This window comes from Taudactylus pleione, unplaced genomic scaffold (genome assembly GCF_031769625.1).
Source record: "Taudactylus pleione unplaced genomic scaffold, aTauple2 ptg000331l, whole genome shotgun sequence".
Classification (NCBI taxonomy): domain Eukaryota; kingdom Metazoa; phylum Chordata; class Amphibia; order Anura; family Myobatrachidae; genus Taudactylus; species Taudactylus pleione.
The window spans coordinates 4,981,077-5,001,933 of record NW_028284732.1 but is presented as its reverse complement, the minus strand read 5'-3'; the positions used below and the strand labels follow the sequence as shown (position 1 = coordinate 5,001,933).

Here is a 20,857-nt window from a genome sequence, read left to right as displayed (position 1 = left end):
CCTCTCACTAGTGCCTAAGCCTAACTTCAGTCCCCCCCCTCTCTGACAGCATAACCCTAATCTCCTCCCGCAGCCTAACCCTTCCAGTTGCACCTTACCCCAACCATGGGCATTCAGAGATTCTTTGCATTTCACATTCCGAAAATCCAGATGTCGACATTGTGAACGTGTCACATGACATTCTGGGGATGTTGACATGTTGCATGTCGATGTGTCGAACCATGTCGACATTCTAATGTCATCTTCTTTGTGTCAATATGGTCAATGTCGGCATTTTTGCCAACATTGTTGACTATGGGACCGGACCCCGGCAGTGGTAGGGATCACATCATAAAAGAGGTAATGTTGAGAATCATATCCTGATGGAGGTTTTTGCTAGGAAAACACATGTAGTAGGTAGTGCTAGAGAATAACATCTTGAGGAAGACAGGTCTATTGGACATCATGAATGAGGTAGTGTTTGGGGAAAATGCATTATATAGGAGAAATACAAGAGGATAATGTAACCAAGGTGCAATGTTTTGGAGATACAGAAATCATGAGCATAGCAATGCTACAGTAGAGTAATAGCATGAGGGAAATTAATGTAATGTGTAAAGTATAAACGCTCAGGGGTAAATTTACTGAAGTGAGAGTTTTTCCAGGAGGAGCTGTGCCCTGTGCAGAACGGGACTGAGGCACCCGTTAACCCTGCGCGCAGGGTTATGGCACGCCTCCTGTTTAATGTCAGGCTGGGTGCGAGCCCAGCACTCCTTCAGTATCTGGCCTGCCCCCAGCCCTCTTCCTGCACTGAATGCACGTGGCATCCATTCCTCTTCTCCGGACTCCGCACCGCCGCACAGCTGCCCAACCTCCTGACCTCCGGCGTGTGGAACAGCGAGGCAGTGCCCGAAAAATGGAACTGTCCCGCTGAAATCGGGATGGTTGGAAGGGGTGCGCCCTCTATGGGGTGGTGACCCTGTTCGGCCGTACTGGTCGAACGTGCCTCAAGCCAGCCCTGGCCCATAGCAACCAATCAGATTGTAGCTATTATCTTCTAGAAGGTGCTAGTTAAATGTTAAGTAGAATCTGATTGGTTGATATGGGCAACGTCTCCACTTCTAAAAACTCTCACTTTAGTAAATATATCTTTCAGAGATAACGGCCACTTTAGACCTGTGGTCATACAAATTAAGACTAAATGATCTGATTTATATATATTGCTGTTGTTGGATTTTGATGAAACATTTTATTTTTATTTTAAGAGAGAAGAGAGATGCAGAAACATCAGAGTAAGCTCTACAATTTGTGTGTTTTATGCTTTCATTGCACGTGTGCACTGTGTTATTATTAGTATCTTTACACCGACACATTCCACAGTGCTCGGCACATTAGTTCCTTCCCCACAGGCACTTGCCATCTCATTTCCGCACAGGGAGACAAACACCTACACCAATCAAAGGCCAAAATGTGCCTTTGCACAGTTAGAGAAAACCCTGTAGGAAACACATGCAAACACATTAAAGACGCTGCTATATTAACTGCTTTGCCACACTGACACGCATTATGTTAGTGCTGTTTGTCTAATTCTGGTGTATGTTGTTCATTGTAATGTAGATCTTGCCATTTTAAGTTTTAGATCAATGAGAATTGTTTGTAATTGTAAAATAGCATGTTTTATGCTAAAGATTAAACTATGAAGTGACTTCGTATATATTTACAGTGTAATATAGTATTATAGTATGGCATATTGAATTTCTTATAATACAGTATTATTATTATTATTATTGCATTTTATTTACAGGGTGCCACAAGTGATCCGCAGCTCTGTACATACAGTACAGGGTGCACAGAAACTTACTTTACAATACAGTAACCAAAATATAAACAGAGCACAAGTAACAATTAGCAACACAATTATCCATACACAGGGCCGTAACTAGGGTAGTGCGACCTGTGCCATGACACAGGGCACCGCAGGGCAGGGGGCGCTGTTTGGGCCTGTCAATTTTCCTGTTTATTATCATTCTCACTTGTAGCTTCCTCTTCTTTTATCCCCAGCATCTCCTGGCCTCCCCTATCTCTTCCCTGGCCCCTCCCCATGAGGCTATGGCCCTTTTTCAGGTGCACTATCTTATATCCCTATTTAAAATATGGGGGGGGGGGGCGCCAAAGCTCTCTCTCTTACAGGGACCAAAAAGTCCAGTTACGTCTGGGAAGGTGAAGGCTGTCATTGAAGTGCTAGAGAAGAAGGCTGTGAGACAGTAGGGGGGAGGACCCTGCTCCTTTGATCTAACAATCTAGGGTAGAGGAGAAACACTACATAGGTATTCCTGTTTAATAGGGAATAATGAACTGAAGATCAATTGTAAGTGTAGACATTACTCTCCACCACAAGTAGCAGGACAGTGTGGGTCCGTCTGGGGAACCTCAGTATTATGTGGATAAAGGACACAACAATTGAAATTCTCTGGGCAGTAGCACTAATTGTGATACTAGTAGAAAAATTGAAAAATGGCTTGTCTTCATCTCTGGATTTATACATTACCTAATGATTCTACCAACATATAAAGGTGGCACTGGTTTAAGGGATGGATCAACAATGTAGGTGCAGGAATGGCAGGTGTGGTGGGAGAGTGTGTGTGTGTGTGGGGGGGGGTTATTGTTGTGCTGTGGGGCATGGATGTGAAGTGAGTGGTTGGAGAGTGGTGTGTGTGTATATGAATAGAAATTGAATGTACAAACCACTCTTGTTGCATGGGTGTTGCATGAAGGGTTAATGACACATGGAATGTGTTATTTTACATGCACAATTTATGTTACATGCGCAACACAAAAAAATTGGCATTAACAGTTCATACCACATCCACCAACAAGAGGAGTAGACTGTACATTACATTTCTATTCATATATATATATATATATATATATATATACACAAACACCTACCACACACTTCACCTCCAGCACAACAATAACCCCCCCCACAAACACTCACACCCCTCCCATTCCTGCACCTACACCAGCGAGCGCTCTTTGCCATCAATTTTTAGATCATTCAAGTAGAAGCGGGCACCCTTACAGGACTGAGCTGCACCCCCCCTTCCTCCCCACACAACACATCAAGCACAGCAATACAGTAGTAGCGCAGTTCATCACCTCCTCCTTGTGAGGTGGAACATGAAGACTTGAAGAGGCCGCAATTCTGCTATTCAGAGGAAAAGCAGTTAATGTAAATAATGTAAGTGTTTAAGTGGAGGTCACCCCTTTAATCTACACCTGTAATACATTATGGGGTCTATATACTAAGCAGTGTTAGGAGACAGAGTGAAAAGTGATAAGAAAGTGATAAGGTGCCAGCCAATCAGCTCCCAACTGTCATCTCACAGGCTGTGTTTGAAAAATGACAGTTGGGAGCTGATTGGCTGGCACCTTATCACAAACTTATCACTTTTCACTCTGTCTCGTAACACTGCTATATACTGTAGTACACAAGTAACATAGTAGTGTTAATGTTATTTTGTATGACTATTATGTTCTTTATGCAACTTTCTAGTATGTTATTATGCTATTACTGTAGGAACTCCCAATAGATGCCAAAATCTATGTCTACTCTGTAGTGTGGCAGAATAGATCATCTTTAGAGTCTTGATCATTGTACAAAGTAATGTGTGATAGATACTGTACCATGTTTGTGTGTCTCACAGAATCCAGTTAGTTCACCAGCAGTCAATCTTCTCCAACACGGAAGAGCTTCGGCTCATGGCTTCAAGTAGAGACGTTCCACGACCTCTCTCCACGCTTCCTATGTTCAATGTCCGCACAGGACAGAGGACATCTCCAATGGAGCTGTCAGGAGATAGTGCCCGTGTACCTCTTATCCTGTCCGAACAGTAAATGTACCACACTTACCTCATCATTGCTCAGCAAGGTATGTAGCAGTGATTGAAAACACACTTAAATGTATGTGTGCAGTTCAAAGTGTATTTAAAAGACCACCGAAGCTAAAATACAAGTTGTCTTTTATAAGAAAGCTATTTGTAACATTCACCAATACATACGTACAATTTACTGTGCCTTGACAGAATGTAGTTTATTTGACATCATATTCGTATGAGCTATTGTTTTCTGTTGTCAGACATATTAAGCAAAAGGGCTGCCTCCATTGTCCTGCAGTAATAATACTCTTCACTCTAATTGTGTTTTTATGCAGGTTACAGAAATCTGTGCTGAATTCTAATATCTATTTATATTAACATTATTTCCTTATATTTATAACTGGCATCTTTATGTAGTATAATGTTGCAAAATATGTACAGAAATATGGAGTAATACATGGTGAATTATGGGCTAAATATGTATTATTTTTACAAGCAACTAAATAGCCAGGAAAAAAAAAATCTGTATTTACATGAAAATATTTTCTTAATGAAAACCAAAGTGATTGCCTTACAGCTCAGCAATTAGAAGCAATATACAGTCAGGTCCATAAATATTGGGACATTGACAGAATTTTCATATTTTGTCCTCTATTCACCACCACAATGGCTTTGAAATGAAACAAACAAGATGTGATTTAACTGCAGACTTTCAGATTTAATTTGAGGGTAATTACATCCAAATCAGGTCAACGGTGTAGGAATTACAACGGTTTCTATATGTGCCTCCCACTTTTTAAGGGGCCAAAAGGAATGGGACAAACTAAACAATCCTAAATCTAAGTCTGGAACGCATAGATATCACCAGACACTGGGTTTCATCCTTGGTGATGCTCTGCCAGGCCTCTACTGCAAATGTCTTCAGTTCCTGCTTGTTCTTGGGGCATTTTCCCTTCAGTTTTGTCTTCATCAAGAGAAATGCATGCTCAATCGGATTCAGGTCAGGGGATTGACTTGGCCATTGCATAACATTCCACTTTTTAGCCTTACAAAACTCTTTGGTTGCTTTTGCAGTATGCTTCGGGTCATTGTCCATCTGCACTGTGAAGCTCCGTCCAATGAGTTCTGAAGCATTTGACTGAATATGAGCATATAATATTGCCCGAAACACTTCAGAATTCATTCTGCTGCTTTTGTCAGCAATTACATCATCAATAAATACAAGGGAACCAGTTCCATTGGCAGCCATACATGCCCACGTCATGACACTACCACCACCATGCTTCACTGATGAGGTGGTATGTTTTGGATCATGAGCAGTTCCTTTCCTTCTCTTCTCTTCCCATCACTCTGGTACAAGTTGATCTTTGTCTCATCTGTCAATAGGATGTTGTTCCAGAACTGTAATGGCTTTTTTAGATGTTGTTTGGCAAACTCTAATCTGGTCTTCCGGTTTTTGTGGCTCACCAATGGTTTACATCTTGTGGTGAACCCTCTATATTCACTCTTGTGAAGTCTTCTCTTGATTGTTGACTTTGACACATATACATCTACCTCCTGGAGAGTGTTCTTGATTTGGCCAACTGTTGTGAAAGGGGTTTTTCTTCACCAGGGAAATAATTATTTTGTCATCCACCACAGTTGTTTTCCGTGGTCTTCCGGGTCTTTTGGTGTTGCTGAGCTCTCCGGTGCGTTCTTTCTTTTTAAGAATGTTCCAAACAGTTGATTTGGCCACACCTAATGTTTTTGCTATCTCTCTGATGGGTTTGTTTTGATTTTTCAGCCTAATGATGGCTTGCTTCACTGATAGTGACAGCTCTTTGGATCTCATATTGAGAGTTGACAGCAACTGATTCCAAATGCAAATGTCACACCTAGAATCAACTCCAGACCTTTTACCTGCTTAATTGATAATGAAATAATGAGGGAATAGCCCACACCTATCCATGAAATAGCTTTTGAGTTGATAGTCCCATTACTTTTGGCCCCTTAAAAAGTGGGAGGCACATATTGAAACTGTTGTAATTCCTACACCGTTCACCTGATTTGGATGTAATTACCCTCAAATTAAATCTGAAAGTCTGCAGTTAAAGCACATCTTGTTTGTTTCATTTCAAAACCATTGTGGTGGTGAATAGAGGCCAAAATCTGAAAAGTCTGTCAATGTCCCAATATTTATGGATCTGACTGTATGTTATTATCAGGAGGTTATACATATACGTTCACTAACTGCAGTGCTGGAGGGATGACTTTCCATCACTAAGCGAGTGTTGCATTCTGGGAATAAATAGTGCAGTAGAGGATCATGAATGTTTATTGCCCAATTGCCTCCTTTTTTGCCCCTTTCCAGCTCCTTTGCCATTAAAGACACAAGGGTAGATCCTGAGTCAAACGCAGATGTGGGCGCAGCTGCGATATTGCTGCAGTCGCATCTGCATCTTTATGCTATTGCCGCTACAAAGTCCTTATCTGGTGTAAATCCACGCGTCCGAATGTGCAAGGACTGAGACGCTCACTGTCAGCATCCGTAGGTGCTTTACTACTGCTTGGCGCATCGCATCATCAAAACTTGCACCAGTCCTATGGCAGGTGCAGTTTCTCTGAAGTATGGCCTACTATGTGAGTGGTTCAGTGGCTTTGTTCACAACCGTTCTAGCTACATACCCACGACATGCCTCCATGCGTCTTTTTAGCCACCCGCCCTGTTACCACCCAGTCACCATCTCTCCACTGCGACTGACGCTGCGTCCCACTCAGAATCAGGCCCACAGTCTCTGTTCTGAAGTTCTATCTTTTATTTCTTTTTCTTAGGATATATTTTTCTGATTTTTCTTAGGAAATGAAGCATATGTATCCGGGAAGCAGATACCAGGAGGCTGTTTATGGCACAGGAACACTTGTCAGGGCAGGAGCATCTGAAAATCCTCATTGTAGTGTGTGTGCTGTAACTGCAATAACCAGTTATCAGAGCTGCTCAATAAACTCATGTACATTCAAAATACACTTGTTTACCCAACCAATCACTCATTGTTACACTGTAGGCCGCCGCCTGATGCAAAGGTGGAAGTAAATTGGGTGTACTTACAACAAGAAGCGTGCATGCCTGGTTTGCTACACATCACCATCATAATATGCGTACACTTGCACCTGCCCTATACTAGGTGCCCTGATGATCCTGGTCTGTATATCTCACATTTGTATGAACATGTTGTCACTGAATTTTGCCTACATAAAATTGCTCTTTTACAACCTAGTTCCACCTTCTTGTAACATAAGTGTAGATGTCAGAGTGTGAGCAGGAGGAAACAATCACAGGCAACAATCTCTGGATTACGACAATCTCTGGATTACGACAATCTCTGGATTACAGTTTGTGATTGTTCCTCCAGCAAACTCTTCTGCTCATAGGTTTCAGCCAGGGCTATAAGAGGAACGAGGGCAGACATCCCATGGAAATATGGCTACACTGAGAATCCCCCAGCTACAGGGCAGGGCAACTTGTGGTAGTGCAGATTTAATATACAACCATATCTATCTACACTGCCTGTAGTGGAGGACGTCGGGTAACATCTGCAAACCATCATGACAATAGAAACATATTAATTGTGACCAGCAGCCGTATGATGGTTCCACCGTCTCTATGTATCAATAATCTCTGTACTGCCGCGATTATTATCGGTTCAGCTCGCAGGGAATATTTTAATTTTGAATGAAAATATTCCCGCTATTTACAAAGGGGAACTCACAGGGACAGTGGTTGTGGTAACTGCTGTCCCCGCGAGTTATATCCCGGGCAAATTGTGGAAGTCTATTACAGAAGTGAAAGCTTCTGGAGCCGGCCAGGGGCTGCGGAGAGAGATCGAGAGATCTCTCTCCTACCCCTAGAGCCCCCATTGGCTCAAAGCAGTTTATACCATTTGAAGATGGTGTAAACTACCAATGCTAAACTCTGAAAAGATTTGCTTTTTGGAGTTTAGTACATAGGAGTCAATGGGTCAGGGGACTGCGATCTGCAGCGCTAATTAGCACTTTGACGGAGATTTCTGTGAAATCTCTTGCATTGTGCTTTTAGTGCATAGGAGCAATACATAAAATATGCAGAAACTGCAGTTTCTGCATAATTTTATGTACCAAAGCTTGATACAGAGGCCCCTTAGTTATATGAATCTCCCCCAATCTCTTTGTCATTATTTTGATCTGTCCATCAAACTCCTACATTGAACCCATATATCTATCAAAAGCTAAAAAAATATTTCATACCTTAACATCTCATTCTCTCATTCAATTTTTCTCTTTATTTGATATGTTGCAGAGCATCACCTATTGATTTTTACAAGTTGCATAAGAAAAGTGGTGAGAAGTACAGTCTGTATTTAACAAATACAAAAATTACCTATTTTACAGTGCAGTGCCTTATTGTAGCTTCTAGTTGGACGTGCTGCTTTAGGTATTTATTAATAATGTATTCAAGAACAAGAGGCTGAAGTTAGCTTCTTATTTGGCCAGTTTTTTATTTACCAGCTTTTTATTCATTTATTAAATTTCCAGCATCTTATTCATTTTACAGCATCTTTTTCAGAACATGTTATATTAAAACAATTAAATCAAATTGAATCACTAGGTTTACATTGTATAAACAAAATAAAATGTCTATTACACAAAATTCAATTGTATTTTGCTTGGCCCACAAAGGTTTTGGGCATGAAATAGGGTGGTAGAGTGGGCACAGACACCCGGTTTTCTGCATTTGAATAAGTAGCTGTAGTTGTGCAAGGGTTAAATAGGCCTTGGGCAACAAATTTGACACTTGGAATCCAGAGGGGGTCACTAACATATGACCCACTTGTATTTGGCCTTGCCCAACAAGGTTTTGGGCATGAAATAGGGTGGTAAAGTGGGCACAGGCACCAATCTATACATTTGAATAAGTAGTTGTGCAAAGGTTAAATAGCCTTGGGCAACAAATATAACACTTGGAACCCACACAGTGGGGTCATTTACATATGGCCCACTTGCAATTTGCCTTGCCCAACATTCACTCTCATATTTGTCCCCTGGAAACCCGCCTCCCCTTCCTTTCCGGCCCGGCTGTTCTGTGCCTCAGCTGCTGGCGTGGACCCCGGGGCTGTCAAAGGTATGTGGCCAGTGGGGAGATGTGAGCTGTGCAGAGGGGGCTGCTATACTGTCCTCTGTTCTCCCTGTGCTGCATGCTGCTGCCGGAAGAGTCTCCCTTCTGTTCCATAGTGACCCTTGTAAGTTCTTCTTCAATTAACTGTTTATAGGTATCGATTCCTACCTATCTATACACTCTAAAATTGTCACTGTTTAGCATTATGAGTCGCACAAGAAATAATTGCTTTCAGACTTTGATTGTGGTTCCAAAGCACAAAAAGTTATTATTCACCATAAAAACAGATAGTTACATGCTGTGATATAAATACAATTAGCACAATAAATTATACAGACACAAGGTACAGTCGTTACATATACGCACGCGCTCTGGATCCAGATCCCAGCATCAAAGATGAAACCTCCGTCAACAGCAAAGCAAGAAGACTAGCATCTAGTTTCAGAGAGCCTGCATATATACTCTTACATGGATAGGCAATACAATAGAACAGTTTGGCATGATTCCATTGGTTCTTCTTCCTGGTTCTTCTGTTACAGTACAGTTCATAGGTCAATTCGTATGGTCACATTCCAGCCTCCAACAGCTTTGTGTCCATTTTCCCGCTGCATAACAAATTAGACTGGCTGCATTACAGGATACATTTTAATGCCTAACTCTCTATGATCCATAACTTGCAGACACATGTTGCGATTTCTTCCCCGATGGAACCGGAAATCTGCAAAGACACAGTGGTTTAGAATGACACCAAACACGGTCTGCTTATCATGCACTAAACCTTAGATATCAAATAACATGTATTTCACAACATTACTGATAATGAATAAAACCTTAAATATTAACCTTAATGCTAGGGAACCTTTTTATGTAAGTGTGCAGTGTGTAGGTATTGGGGTATTAAGAAAAGACGCTAGTTAGCGTTGTGCGACTACGTGTATTGTGGAGTACACCGTGGTACATGTTTTGCAGGGTTGATCATATTATATGTTTTAGTAACTGTCTGTATTTATATAATGAGGACTTTTAACATCTTTCTATTGCGTGGGAATCTCACAATGCTAAATAATAGCATCGCCGTATGTACTTATGTGTGAGATTCGCTAAAATGGCACTGGGCGGCCAGTCGCAATATGGCGTCTTGTTGCCATTTGCAAAATGGCGTCGTGCAGATTTAATTTTAAACAGATTCTGTCTCAGCCAATTGTCCGGCTTCAACAGTCCACCCTTTGATAGCAAACAACATGCTATCACACTCTGATTTTAAAATTAATTTAGGCTTACACCAAGACACCAAGACATATTATTTAATGTTATATTATGGGATGGCACAAGGTGGTTCTTAAACCATCAATAATGTGTCTCTAGGAGGGACATAAAACTACCCTTATACGCACACCGCGGATCTTGGGAGATCATGGGAAAGTTGTGGAGATGCACCAATCCTATAAAGGAAGTCTTGAAGGGGAATAGGGACTTACATTTTTTAAGATGTTTTAAAATAACATTTTAAGAACACATTTCATGCATGTCTAAATCTTATACATCATCTGATGGTACCTTCTAGTTCAGGGTGGTAATGCAGTCCTACATTTACCTCAGTATTCATATTGTTACTTCTAACCACCATCAAAATTTCATTCTTTCAGTTTACCTTAACTTTACATTTTCCACATTTCAACACAGTAGGAACACACCTGACACATAAGCCAATTACTATGATGACAATGAATATGAGGATCAGGAGATTACCCATACTAGCAACCATTTCCTGAACCCACTCTCCTAGACCGGAGAACCATTTCACTGGGTTCAACCATGAAACCCATTCCTCTACATTCTCCTCTACTTCAGCCACTGAAGCATTATGGTTCTTCCAGAATTCCCATTTCAGCTGCAGAATTTCATCCATCTTCCGGTCTATCACCTCTTTGGGGTCACTAGTGTTATTTGTAATGTATGTGCAACACTTAACACCAAATTGGGTGGCCAAAGTTATGCAATACCCTTCAGTGACAGCTGTTAAATAATTTAACACTAGTCTATGTTGCACAAGTTCTTTCTTGTAAGCTTGCAACTCCCTACCTGTATATCTAAATGTGTCATCATACATCTCGGTGATATTATCTATTAATTTAGCAAGATCTTGGATATATCTAAAATTTAGTGTACCCCGAGTGATCCTGGTGGGATCCAATGCTACCAAAACTTGAAAGCCAGTTGTCTCACTAATTAACTGTGTGGCTTTATGTACGTCACCAGGTATCATATTTCTTTTGTCTCTGTGTTCATACTGTGTGTGAAGATATGGTGATGGTGTGTTTTTATGATTACCAAGCATTTCACCATTTGTAAGGGTCATAACTTCTGGAACTACTCTTCCCAGATAACACAAACCTTCGTAACTCGGAGAGAGCCACTTATACGCTTTTCTACCACATATAAAATATATATCATCGGGGAGAACATAAGGAATATAATCCATCATGATCATCCAACACATTTCCCTAACAAATGATCCTATCTCAGGTTCTCCCACCTGGCTAATACACGTTTCTGGTTGTATCACCCTGGCACAATACCCTTCTGGTACTCTGCCAACCATTTCTTTGGTGGAACTTAGTGTATATTTATACCAGAAGTGTCATCCACCCGACCTAATTGTGCGAAAAGGCCATCGTCTGGTTATTCTCCGTCACCTCCCAACTTCCTGGGTCATTGGAGTTGGTGATGTTCAAGCATAAAAGTGATTTATCTACTTGGTACTGGTGGAGTTTAAAATGCAGTGTCTTCCCTTTTTGTAATTCTAAAATTTCAGAGACATTCAATAGGAATGGCACTAACCCTACATTATGCTGTCCTTGAGATACGTGGAAGCACACCCAACAGTCGGTTTGGTTTAAAACTTTGCCCACCATGGTATGATAATCCTCTAGAGGATACCCACCCAATACTGGTTATACTTAGGTTGGCACTGCTGGATGCAATTCTCATCAACTGAGGACCCACAAAACTCGCACATACAATAATCTTCAGACGATAGACCTTCACACTGTCTCCGAGTTTCCACAATAGCAGATTTCTTAACAATTACTGTACTGAGTTTGGTCAGATACTCCCCCGGTTGGTTTAGGACTCCTTCTCCCGACTCCACTCCATTGATATCACCATCAGCTCTCCTCTCCGTTCTCTGTCCTCTGTCACAGAAACCAGAGATCCCGAAACAACCCAGGATAATGAGAACTCTGGGAGAAAACACAAAGATAACCACAGCAGACCAATCCATTGATCTACAAATTTCTTTAGCTCATATATCTCACTGTAACCTTTAACCTTCCCGGAACAGACTCACAATTGACAGGTCTACGTTGTCTGTCTCGATTCCACCTTGTTTCTCCACTGGTTGGTTGACCTTCTTACAGTGAGTGGAATAGACCCAGGTATCTCTCTCCGCCACCTTCAATGAAGTTGTACTCATCAGCAACACCTGATACAGACCTTCCCACCGATCTGTCAGACAACCCAAACACAAGAAATTTCTGATCATAACAAATTCTCCAGGTTCAACATCATGACAGTTTGTTTCAGGCATATCATGTGACAACAATTTCAGTTTCTGCTGTTGCTGTTTTAACTGTTTACTCATTGTTATAAGATACCTTACAGTTACCTCGTTGTTACTTTTCAAATCCTCCTGCGGGCTTACAATCAAATGAGGTTGTCTACCAAACAGTATTTCAAAGGGGGACAGATTGAGAGGGGGTCTAGGAGTTGTCCTGATACTATGAAGGACAAGTGGTAGTGCTTCTGGCCAACCCAGTCCAGTTTCTGCCATGATTTTACTTAATTTATTTTTAATAGTACCGTTCATCCTCTCCACCTTGGCACTGGCTTGCAGTCAGTTTGGGGTGTGAAGTCTACTATTAATACCCATCAACTTACACATGTTTTGGAAGACATCACCTGTGAAATGAGTACCCCTATCACTTTCAATAATTCTAGGGATACCGTATCTGCATACAAACTCCTGAACAATTTTCTTAGCAGTAAATGCAGCAGTATTAGTGGCAGCTGGGTATGCCTCAACCCAATTAGAAAACAAATCAGTGCACACTAATACGTACTTAAGATTCCTGCAGGGTGGTAATTGGATGAAATAAATTTGTATTACCTGAAAAGGTCCGTCGGTTGGAGGAATGTGGGATAGTTACAGTAGGGAGCGTTTTCCCAATGTTTTTCCTCAAGCACATCAGACAAGACATTGCTCTCTTTTCTGCTTGAGAAGAAAAACCCTGTGCACACCAGTATGCTCTCACCAATTTGCACATACCTTGCTTTCCCAAGTGAGTCAGACCGTGCGCTGCCTCACCCAGCCTTGGAAGCCACTGGCTTACCTTGTCCATCTCCCCAGATTCCAGAGGACTCTTGCCCACATCCCTTGGACTTCCAGACTGCCTTTTCCTGAATGGAACACAAATTTTGCATCTCAATTAATTTCAGCATGTCAATTGTTTGAAACATCATTTGGTTAATTGGCACATTCACTTTTAACCCTGCCACCCATTTGGCAGCTTCGTCTGCCCTTTTGTTGCCCAGTGACACCGTATCATCCTCACATGTATGGGCTTTACACTTAATTACCGCCTCTGTCTTAGGCAATTGGATCGCTGTCAGTAGTCCTTCTATATGTCTGGAATGTGCGATTGGTGTGCCTGCTGCTGTCATAAAATTTCTCAGACGCCATAGAGCCCCGAAATCATGTACCACCCCGTAGGCTTACCTAGAGTCAGTGTAGATATTAGCAGATTTACCTTCTGCTAATTCACATGCTCTCCTTAATGCTACCAGCTCCGCCACTTGGGCTGAATGAGATGGACCTAAAGTTTCGGCCTCTATGATATCTTCATCATTTATTACAGCATAACCTGTACACAACTCTCCAGTGTCAGTTTGTCTATGACAACTCCCATCCGTGTAAAATTTCACATCTACATTATTTAAAGGTGTATCCTGTATGTCAGGTATTGCCGTAAAGGTTTGATTCAGATATTCCCTACAATCATGTGCATCAATATACCTTCAGAACTCACCTTCTGCCAGCGACTCACATCTCTCCACCCTTTGTGCATCATGTTGCACATATGATAAATACGTTGCTGGATTTAATGTACTGCACTGTTTGATGGTGATGTTTGCAGGTGCTATTAGGGCTAGTTCCCATTTTGTGAACCTAGCTGAGGAGACATGTCTGGTTTGGGCAGAGTTTAGCAAAGCAGATACAGCATGGGGAGTATAGACAATCATATCATGGCCTAATACCACATCCTCACTCTTACTGACCAAAAGAGCAGTTGCTGCTACACTTCTTAAACACATTGGGAGTGATCTTACCTCGGTGTCCAATTGTGCACTGTAGTATGCTACGGGCCTACTGGCATCACCATGTTTTTGTGTGAGGACACCTGTTGCACAACCATTAGCTTCCGTACAGTACAAATCAAAAGGGTTTTCATAATCAGGTATTCCCAATGCAGGTGCTCTTGCCAGACTATCCTTAAGGTTAAAGAAAGCCTACTCAGTTTCCTCTGTGTGTATGACATGATCGGGCTTTGAGGAAGAGACTAAGGACCTCATTCAGAGTCGGTCGTTGCGGCCGCACGGTCGTATGGGAAAAGGGGCCGGATATGCAAATGATGCACTCGCATGTTGCGTCCCTAAGATCGGATCGGTAGCTGGCTGACCAAGGGGAGGATGCGGCCAGAAGACAAAAAAATACGCCCCCTTCTCGTACGCATTACACGTCATCTCCGGCCATATAAGGATTAATCGAGACCATCGGGAACCAACGGAACTGGTCGTAGAGCTTAAGGTTGACCATACCCTCTCTTAAGCTCTACGATCATGTCAGTGTACAAACCTCCCATGTCACGTGTGCCATGACACTACTTTGTTAATTATGCACTCCCATAAAACGCAGTTCGCATAATTAGGCACGCCTGCGTTTGGATCTCCACTCCCCTGTTTTCAAGCACCTTCCCCTGTTACCACCCATAAACGCCTCAATCTGTCACTCAAACTACCGACCTGGCTGTGTTCAAGGAGAGAGAAATTTCTGATCGTAGCGGCTAGTTTGCGCACGCGCGTTGCGAACTTTACGCATGCGCAGTTTAGCGAACATCGTACGACCGTGCGGCCGCTATGACCGACTCTGAATGAAGTCCAAAGTCCTGTAATGGCAAGGCCAAAATAGAAAAACCTGGGATCCACATTTGCAGTATCCACACATTCCCAAGAAGGTACGTATTAAGAAGGTATGGATTTGCTGTTGGTTCTGCGGCAGTGTCATGGTCTGTATGGCTTGGATTCTGTCATTTGTCAGATGTTGTAACCCCTGGGTTAGGCAATGTCCCAAGTATTTAACTCTGGTCTGGCATGGCTGTAGTTTGTCCTTAGCAACCTTGTGTCCTGTTTGCGAGAGATGAAGCAACAAAAGTTTAGTATCATTTAAACGAATCAGAACATATCAATAAATCATCCACATATTGTATTAGAATAGATCCATTGGCAGTTTGAAAAGACTGTAAACAGTCGTGTAAGGCCTGGGAGAAGATACTGGGGCTGTCTATGAAGCCCTGGGGAAATCCTCCCCCCTTGTAGTGCCCCCAGTAGTAGTAGTCCCCCCTTGTATTGCCCCCATTAGTAGTAGTCCCCCCCTTGCAGTGCCTCCAGTAGTGGTTGCCCCCTTGTGGTGCCCCCAGTAGTGGTCTCTCCCTTGTAGTGCTAGCCCCCCCCCCTAGTAGACACATGTAGTAAAAAAAAAAACACTTACCTGAATCCCCGCTCCCGCCGTCGCCATCCGCTCCTCCGTCTGTCCTTCCCGGGCATTATGGGAGAGACTTCATATGATGTCATGACGCCTCTCCCATTGCCCACTGCGGGAGCCGGAACATGGAGCGGCTCCTGCAGTGGGCACAGCAGCAGCTAATGAGAGTCTGACAGACTCTCATTGGCTGCTGCTTACAACAAACACAGCTGCCGGAGCCGGCGGCTGTGTGTTTGTCACTTGTGTAGCGCTGACCGAACTCCGTCCGGTCAGTGCTACACACGCAGTGCAGTCTGTGTCACAGTGACACAGACTGCCTGCAGCCCGCATGACGCTGCGGCCCGTGGGGCACATGGCACCCTGCCCCCTGGCCCAGCCCGCCACTGGTGACAGGGAGAGGGTGACAGCAGTGGGTGAGGGCAACAGCAATGATTGACGAAAGGCAGAGCAGTGGGTGACAGGGAGAGGGTGACGACAGGGAGAGAGTGAGAGCGACAGCAGTTGGTAACAGGGAGAGGGTGACAGCAATAGGTGACATGGAGAGAATGATGACAGGGAGAGGGTAACAGTAGTGGATGACAGGTATAGGGTGACAGCAGTGGGTGACAGGGAGAGGGTGACAGCAGTCGGTGTCAGGAAGAGGGTGACAGCCAGTGGATGACTAATATACAATACAAATCAGGCCACAGTATTTAAATTTTCTTTAGTTGGGCCCAGAATTCCTCCTTGCACTTAACGCCAGGCCGGTCACAAGATCGGTCCCTCCTCCCCCTCCAGCCATGCCTGTACTCAGGGTCGGTTCTAGACAATGTGGAGCTCAGGGCGGAAATTCGCAGTTGCCCCACCCCCTCCGCAAAAAGTCTTTACAGATGGCATTCCTCTGCGCAAGCCGCTTTCAAAGATGGGGCATGGCCGATCTGGAAGGGGGCATGCCCTTGCTGAACATCCCCAATTGATCACCCTTTCTAATACATTATGCCTCACGCAGTAATGCCCTTTCTAATACATTATGCCACACACCTGTAATGCCCTTTATAATATATTATGCCACACATGTGTAATGCCCTTTATACAACAATATGCCACACACATGTAATGCGCTTTATAATATATTATGCCACACATGTAATGCCCTTTAGAATATATTATGCCACACACATGTAATTCCCTTTAGAATATATTATGCCACACATGTAATGCCCTTTATAATATATTATGCCACACATGTAATGCCCTTTATAATACATTATGCCACACATGTAATGCCCTTTATAATATATTATGCCACACATGTAATGTCCTTGATAATATATTATGCCACACATGTAATGACCTTTATAATGCATTAAGCCACAACAGGCTCGCCAAGAGCCACGGTGGGCCCGGGTAACAGGAGGCGTGGCCTAGTTGTGGGAGGTGAGGCCACGCCCCCTTCGGGGGATAAAACATTTTTGGCGCTGCACACTGGCGAGGGCACGCTCTGAGCTCCCTCAGTCCGGCGCAAAGCCAGGGGGGGCACGATCAGTGTGATTGCTTCCCACCACAGGCATAGGAGACTGCTGTGGCTGCTGCGCAGCAGCCACGAGCAGTATCCCACTGCAGCTCAGCACACACTGTGTGCTGGGCTGCTGTGAGGGAGGGGGGGCATCAGACCCGGGCCCCCACCAGGCTCCTCAGGAAGCCCCAGTAATTTTTACCCGCTCCCACTCCCCTCACGGCGCCCCTGTGCCACACATGTAATGCCTCCCCCCCTCTCCTCAGCATTCACTGCCTCCTAATCCCCACCCCCCCACAGCAACTCACCGCCTCCTAATCCTCCCGTTTCCCCAGTGACTCACCTGCTGTGCCGCCCTCCAAGCAAAGGCATCCCATACCCAACCCATACATACATAGCTGACATTTCAAGGCTGCAGCGGTGCTGTATAGGGGCATGAGTCAGAAATTAAAATATAGTGCTATGGATTTTCTGAGGGAGGGAGACCCCAAAACTGGATTCTTGCCTAGGGCTCTATGAGGTCTGATTCCGTCTGGGCGTGTGACATCATGACGTCACTCCAGGCCACTGAAAGGGAGGATCCGCATCGCATGAGGAGTGGACTGTCTCGGAGCAACAAAAAGTTGTGGGGACTGGCTGGGGCTGGAGACACATAAGGGTGGCGGGGCTGGAGACACGTAAGAGGGGCTGAGCTGGAGACACATAAAGTTGGCTGGCTGTCTATTTATCCATATTCAAATCTCGTTGCTAGTCAAGTTACTGCATGGTCTGTATTTTGAAAGGTACATTATTGACATACAGTATTGAAGACATAATACAGAACTTTCAGAACATGATCACTGGTACTGTAGTTGCTTTTTATTGTTGGGTCATTTTATTTATTTTTTTACATAGAGTTGTATAGGAGACTATCTTGTTTTGTTATTTTTAAATTGGTGTATTAAGAATCACTGTATGTGTGCTGCAAGTATGTTCTAAACATCACAGCTTTTAAATGGTTCCTGTATGTATACAACCAACAATATCTGACTTAGGACAACATTTACCGAGCTGCTCTGTCTGATATGCCTCAAAATTAATAATATCTCTTAATTTGAAAGCCTTCTTATTAGAGCTAAGCAATGAAAAAGGCGGTAATATAGTGTTTTCCCACATACGCAGAGCCCGTCCCATCCCACAAGTCATCATCATTAGTGAGTGCCAGTACATACTCATTAGTGAGTATGTACTGGCACTTTCCCTATATGACTCCTGACATGCGTATATGTACATAATTACTGGTCTGTGCAGAATTACTGAACATTGAGAACGTCTCTTGCCACTATAGTTCTGTCTTTGGTCATAAGATTCGGTATGTTGAAAATGTGTGCAGGTGTACACATGTGATACACCACCAAAACACTGTTTTAAGCCTATGGTGGGTATTACTAATGTATTTACAATCCCTATAAAAACAAAATACATGTACTGGTGCAGGTAATATGTCATGAGTCAGCAGGAGGTCACATGATGCAGAAGCTGCTGCAGGTGACTGAGGGGGACAGTTTTGGCAGTTACAGGGAGCCCTGAGGATGATGCGCTGAGGAGAGGAGCTGCACATGAGGACTCCTGAGGGACAGCGGCAATTTGTGGACAAAGCAGTGGTCGGCTGGTGCCACCGGAGCACCAGAGACCTCCAACCAACACCTGTGACAGCCTACAGCAAAGGGGTAAAAAGCTGAAGGTGGTCCCATCGCCATCAGAGGCAAGCAGAGAATAGCCTGTATCCCATATAAAGAGACCACTGGGTAGTGCAGTTATCTCCCTGAAGGAGCTGAACCAATGTCCGGAGGGGTCGGTAACACCATCCCCAGCTAAATCCTGCATTATAGACTGCATTACAGCCACAGCAATGAGGCAATAGAGTAAGGTGAGGAGTGCAGGTGTCAGTTATAGTGACCATCACCTGATTATCATTTGCAGCACCATACTCATCCAGCGGTGTAGCTAGTACTGTACCTAAGATACTGGACAGCAGCTATAGCTAACCATAACAGTTATAATCAATACATAACAGCCTTAACCCATCAGGAGTCATCAACTAACCAACATTACATTAGTGAAAGTCTGCAGAGATAACAGCATAAAGTAACATGACAATTCCTTTTAAGCACTTCAAATGGCTGTAATAGTTACATTATAGGCTGCAACACGCATTCAACCCGAGCAACGTACTACAACAGAGCGGAACATCCCAAAATCAACTTATAAGTGCACCACCTATAAAGAACAAACTGAACATATTGTTGGTATTAGGCTGCATGCATGCAATTATAAAAGTGAATAAAAAGCACTTTAAACAAAATGTGTGTTACATTTCTTTTATTTAATTGTTTGGTCACTGATATACAGTAAGTGCGACTGTGCCAAGCTGTTTAGTGTGTAATACATGACAATGTAACTGTAGTTCACTGGGACCAGTTAGTTATTCAGAAATAGTGATATAATTTGTTCCATAAAGACAGTTAAAAGAATAATTGCATGTTGGTAGAGAATATTCATCTTTTCACAGGTGTTTGAAGTGGATTGGATAAACAGAAAGTCTCTCACCAATTTCCAGTGTAATAAAAACTCCATTTTCAATTCAGTGTGATTTTCTAGTAGATGTAAAGAAATTATATTGTAATTTGTCATATGCTAATTGTTACACATTGTGTGATGTTATCTTTTTAATAAATTGTAACTCTTATTTGAGACCAAACTGTGACAATCTGTGCCTGTAATCCCTCCTTACCTCTCTGTAGCCAGAAAAAGAACCAAATAACTCATTCAAATCTTTTAAAATTAGGTGACACCACACCACACCATATACCCGAACTGTTGGGGTGTCACACACATGTTCACTATCTGAGCATGTGCAGATCAATGTACCTCAAGATACACTGGGAACACAGAAGAGGGGCTGGCCGGAGACACCAGGTCCCCTGTTTGAGTGGCCATGCCCCTTTTCTGGAGCGTGCACCGCAGGCAAACGTTCTCAGTCCCCTCTTCCCTATCAGATGCCCTACCCCCTGCAATTCTAGATTTTATATATACAATACATACATATTATATATATAATAACGTTCCCGCTAGGCTGTTTTAGCGGGACCCTGCACCCTGCCCTATTTCTAAAGGGTAAAAAGTACTCTGCCCTTCTGCACGGTGCCCTGTTGAAACAGCCTGCGGGTGCCATTCCCACTTGTGGGTGGTGAAAACTGTGGTGTAGCAGTCACCGCCAGTGAATGGATGCTGGGCGCATATGCCCGGCATCTAGTCACATGGACAGCAGCGCTTAGGGACAGCCTGGCATGTCCGTAAGTGCCGGGTATGCCCCCAAGAGTGACGAAAAGTAGCCGCATTTTAATGACACGCCCCCTTTTCCTTGGCCACCCCCTCTTTTTGGGTGCGTGCGCCTTCGACATGCACAGTTGTGCCCTTTCTCTAGGTCCAGTGCGCTGGACAGCAACACAATATCTGACAATATCTTACATGGCATGGTGCTAAAACTGGGACCACACATTATCAGATCTCTAGTT

At 43.4% G+C, this 20,857-nt stretch overlaps 1 protein-coding gene across 1 annotated transcript in view; it reads left to right on the top strand.

The window, feature by feature from the left end:
• SGCA (sarcoglycan alpha) overlaps positions 1–6,858 on the top strand; it is a 52,278-nt gene extending 45,420 nt beyond the window's left edge. The window contains exons 8-10 of the mRNA XM_088443601.1: positions 1,245–1,271; positions 3,687–3,910; positions 6,694–6,858. Of these exons, the coding sequence (XP_088299727.1) occupies positions 1,245–1,271; positions 3,687–3,876 (217 nt within the window). The 3' untranslated portion in view covers positions 3,877–3,910; positions 6,694–6,858. The remainder of the gene's footprint in view (positions 1–1,244; positions 1,272–3,686; positions 3,911–6,693) is intronic.
• The last annotated feature ends 13,999 nt before the right edge of the window (positions 6,859–20,857 follow it).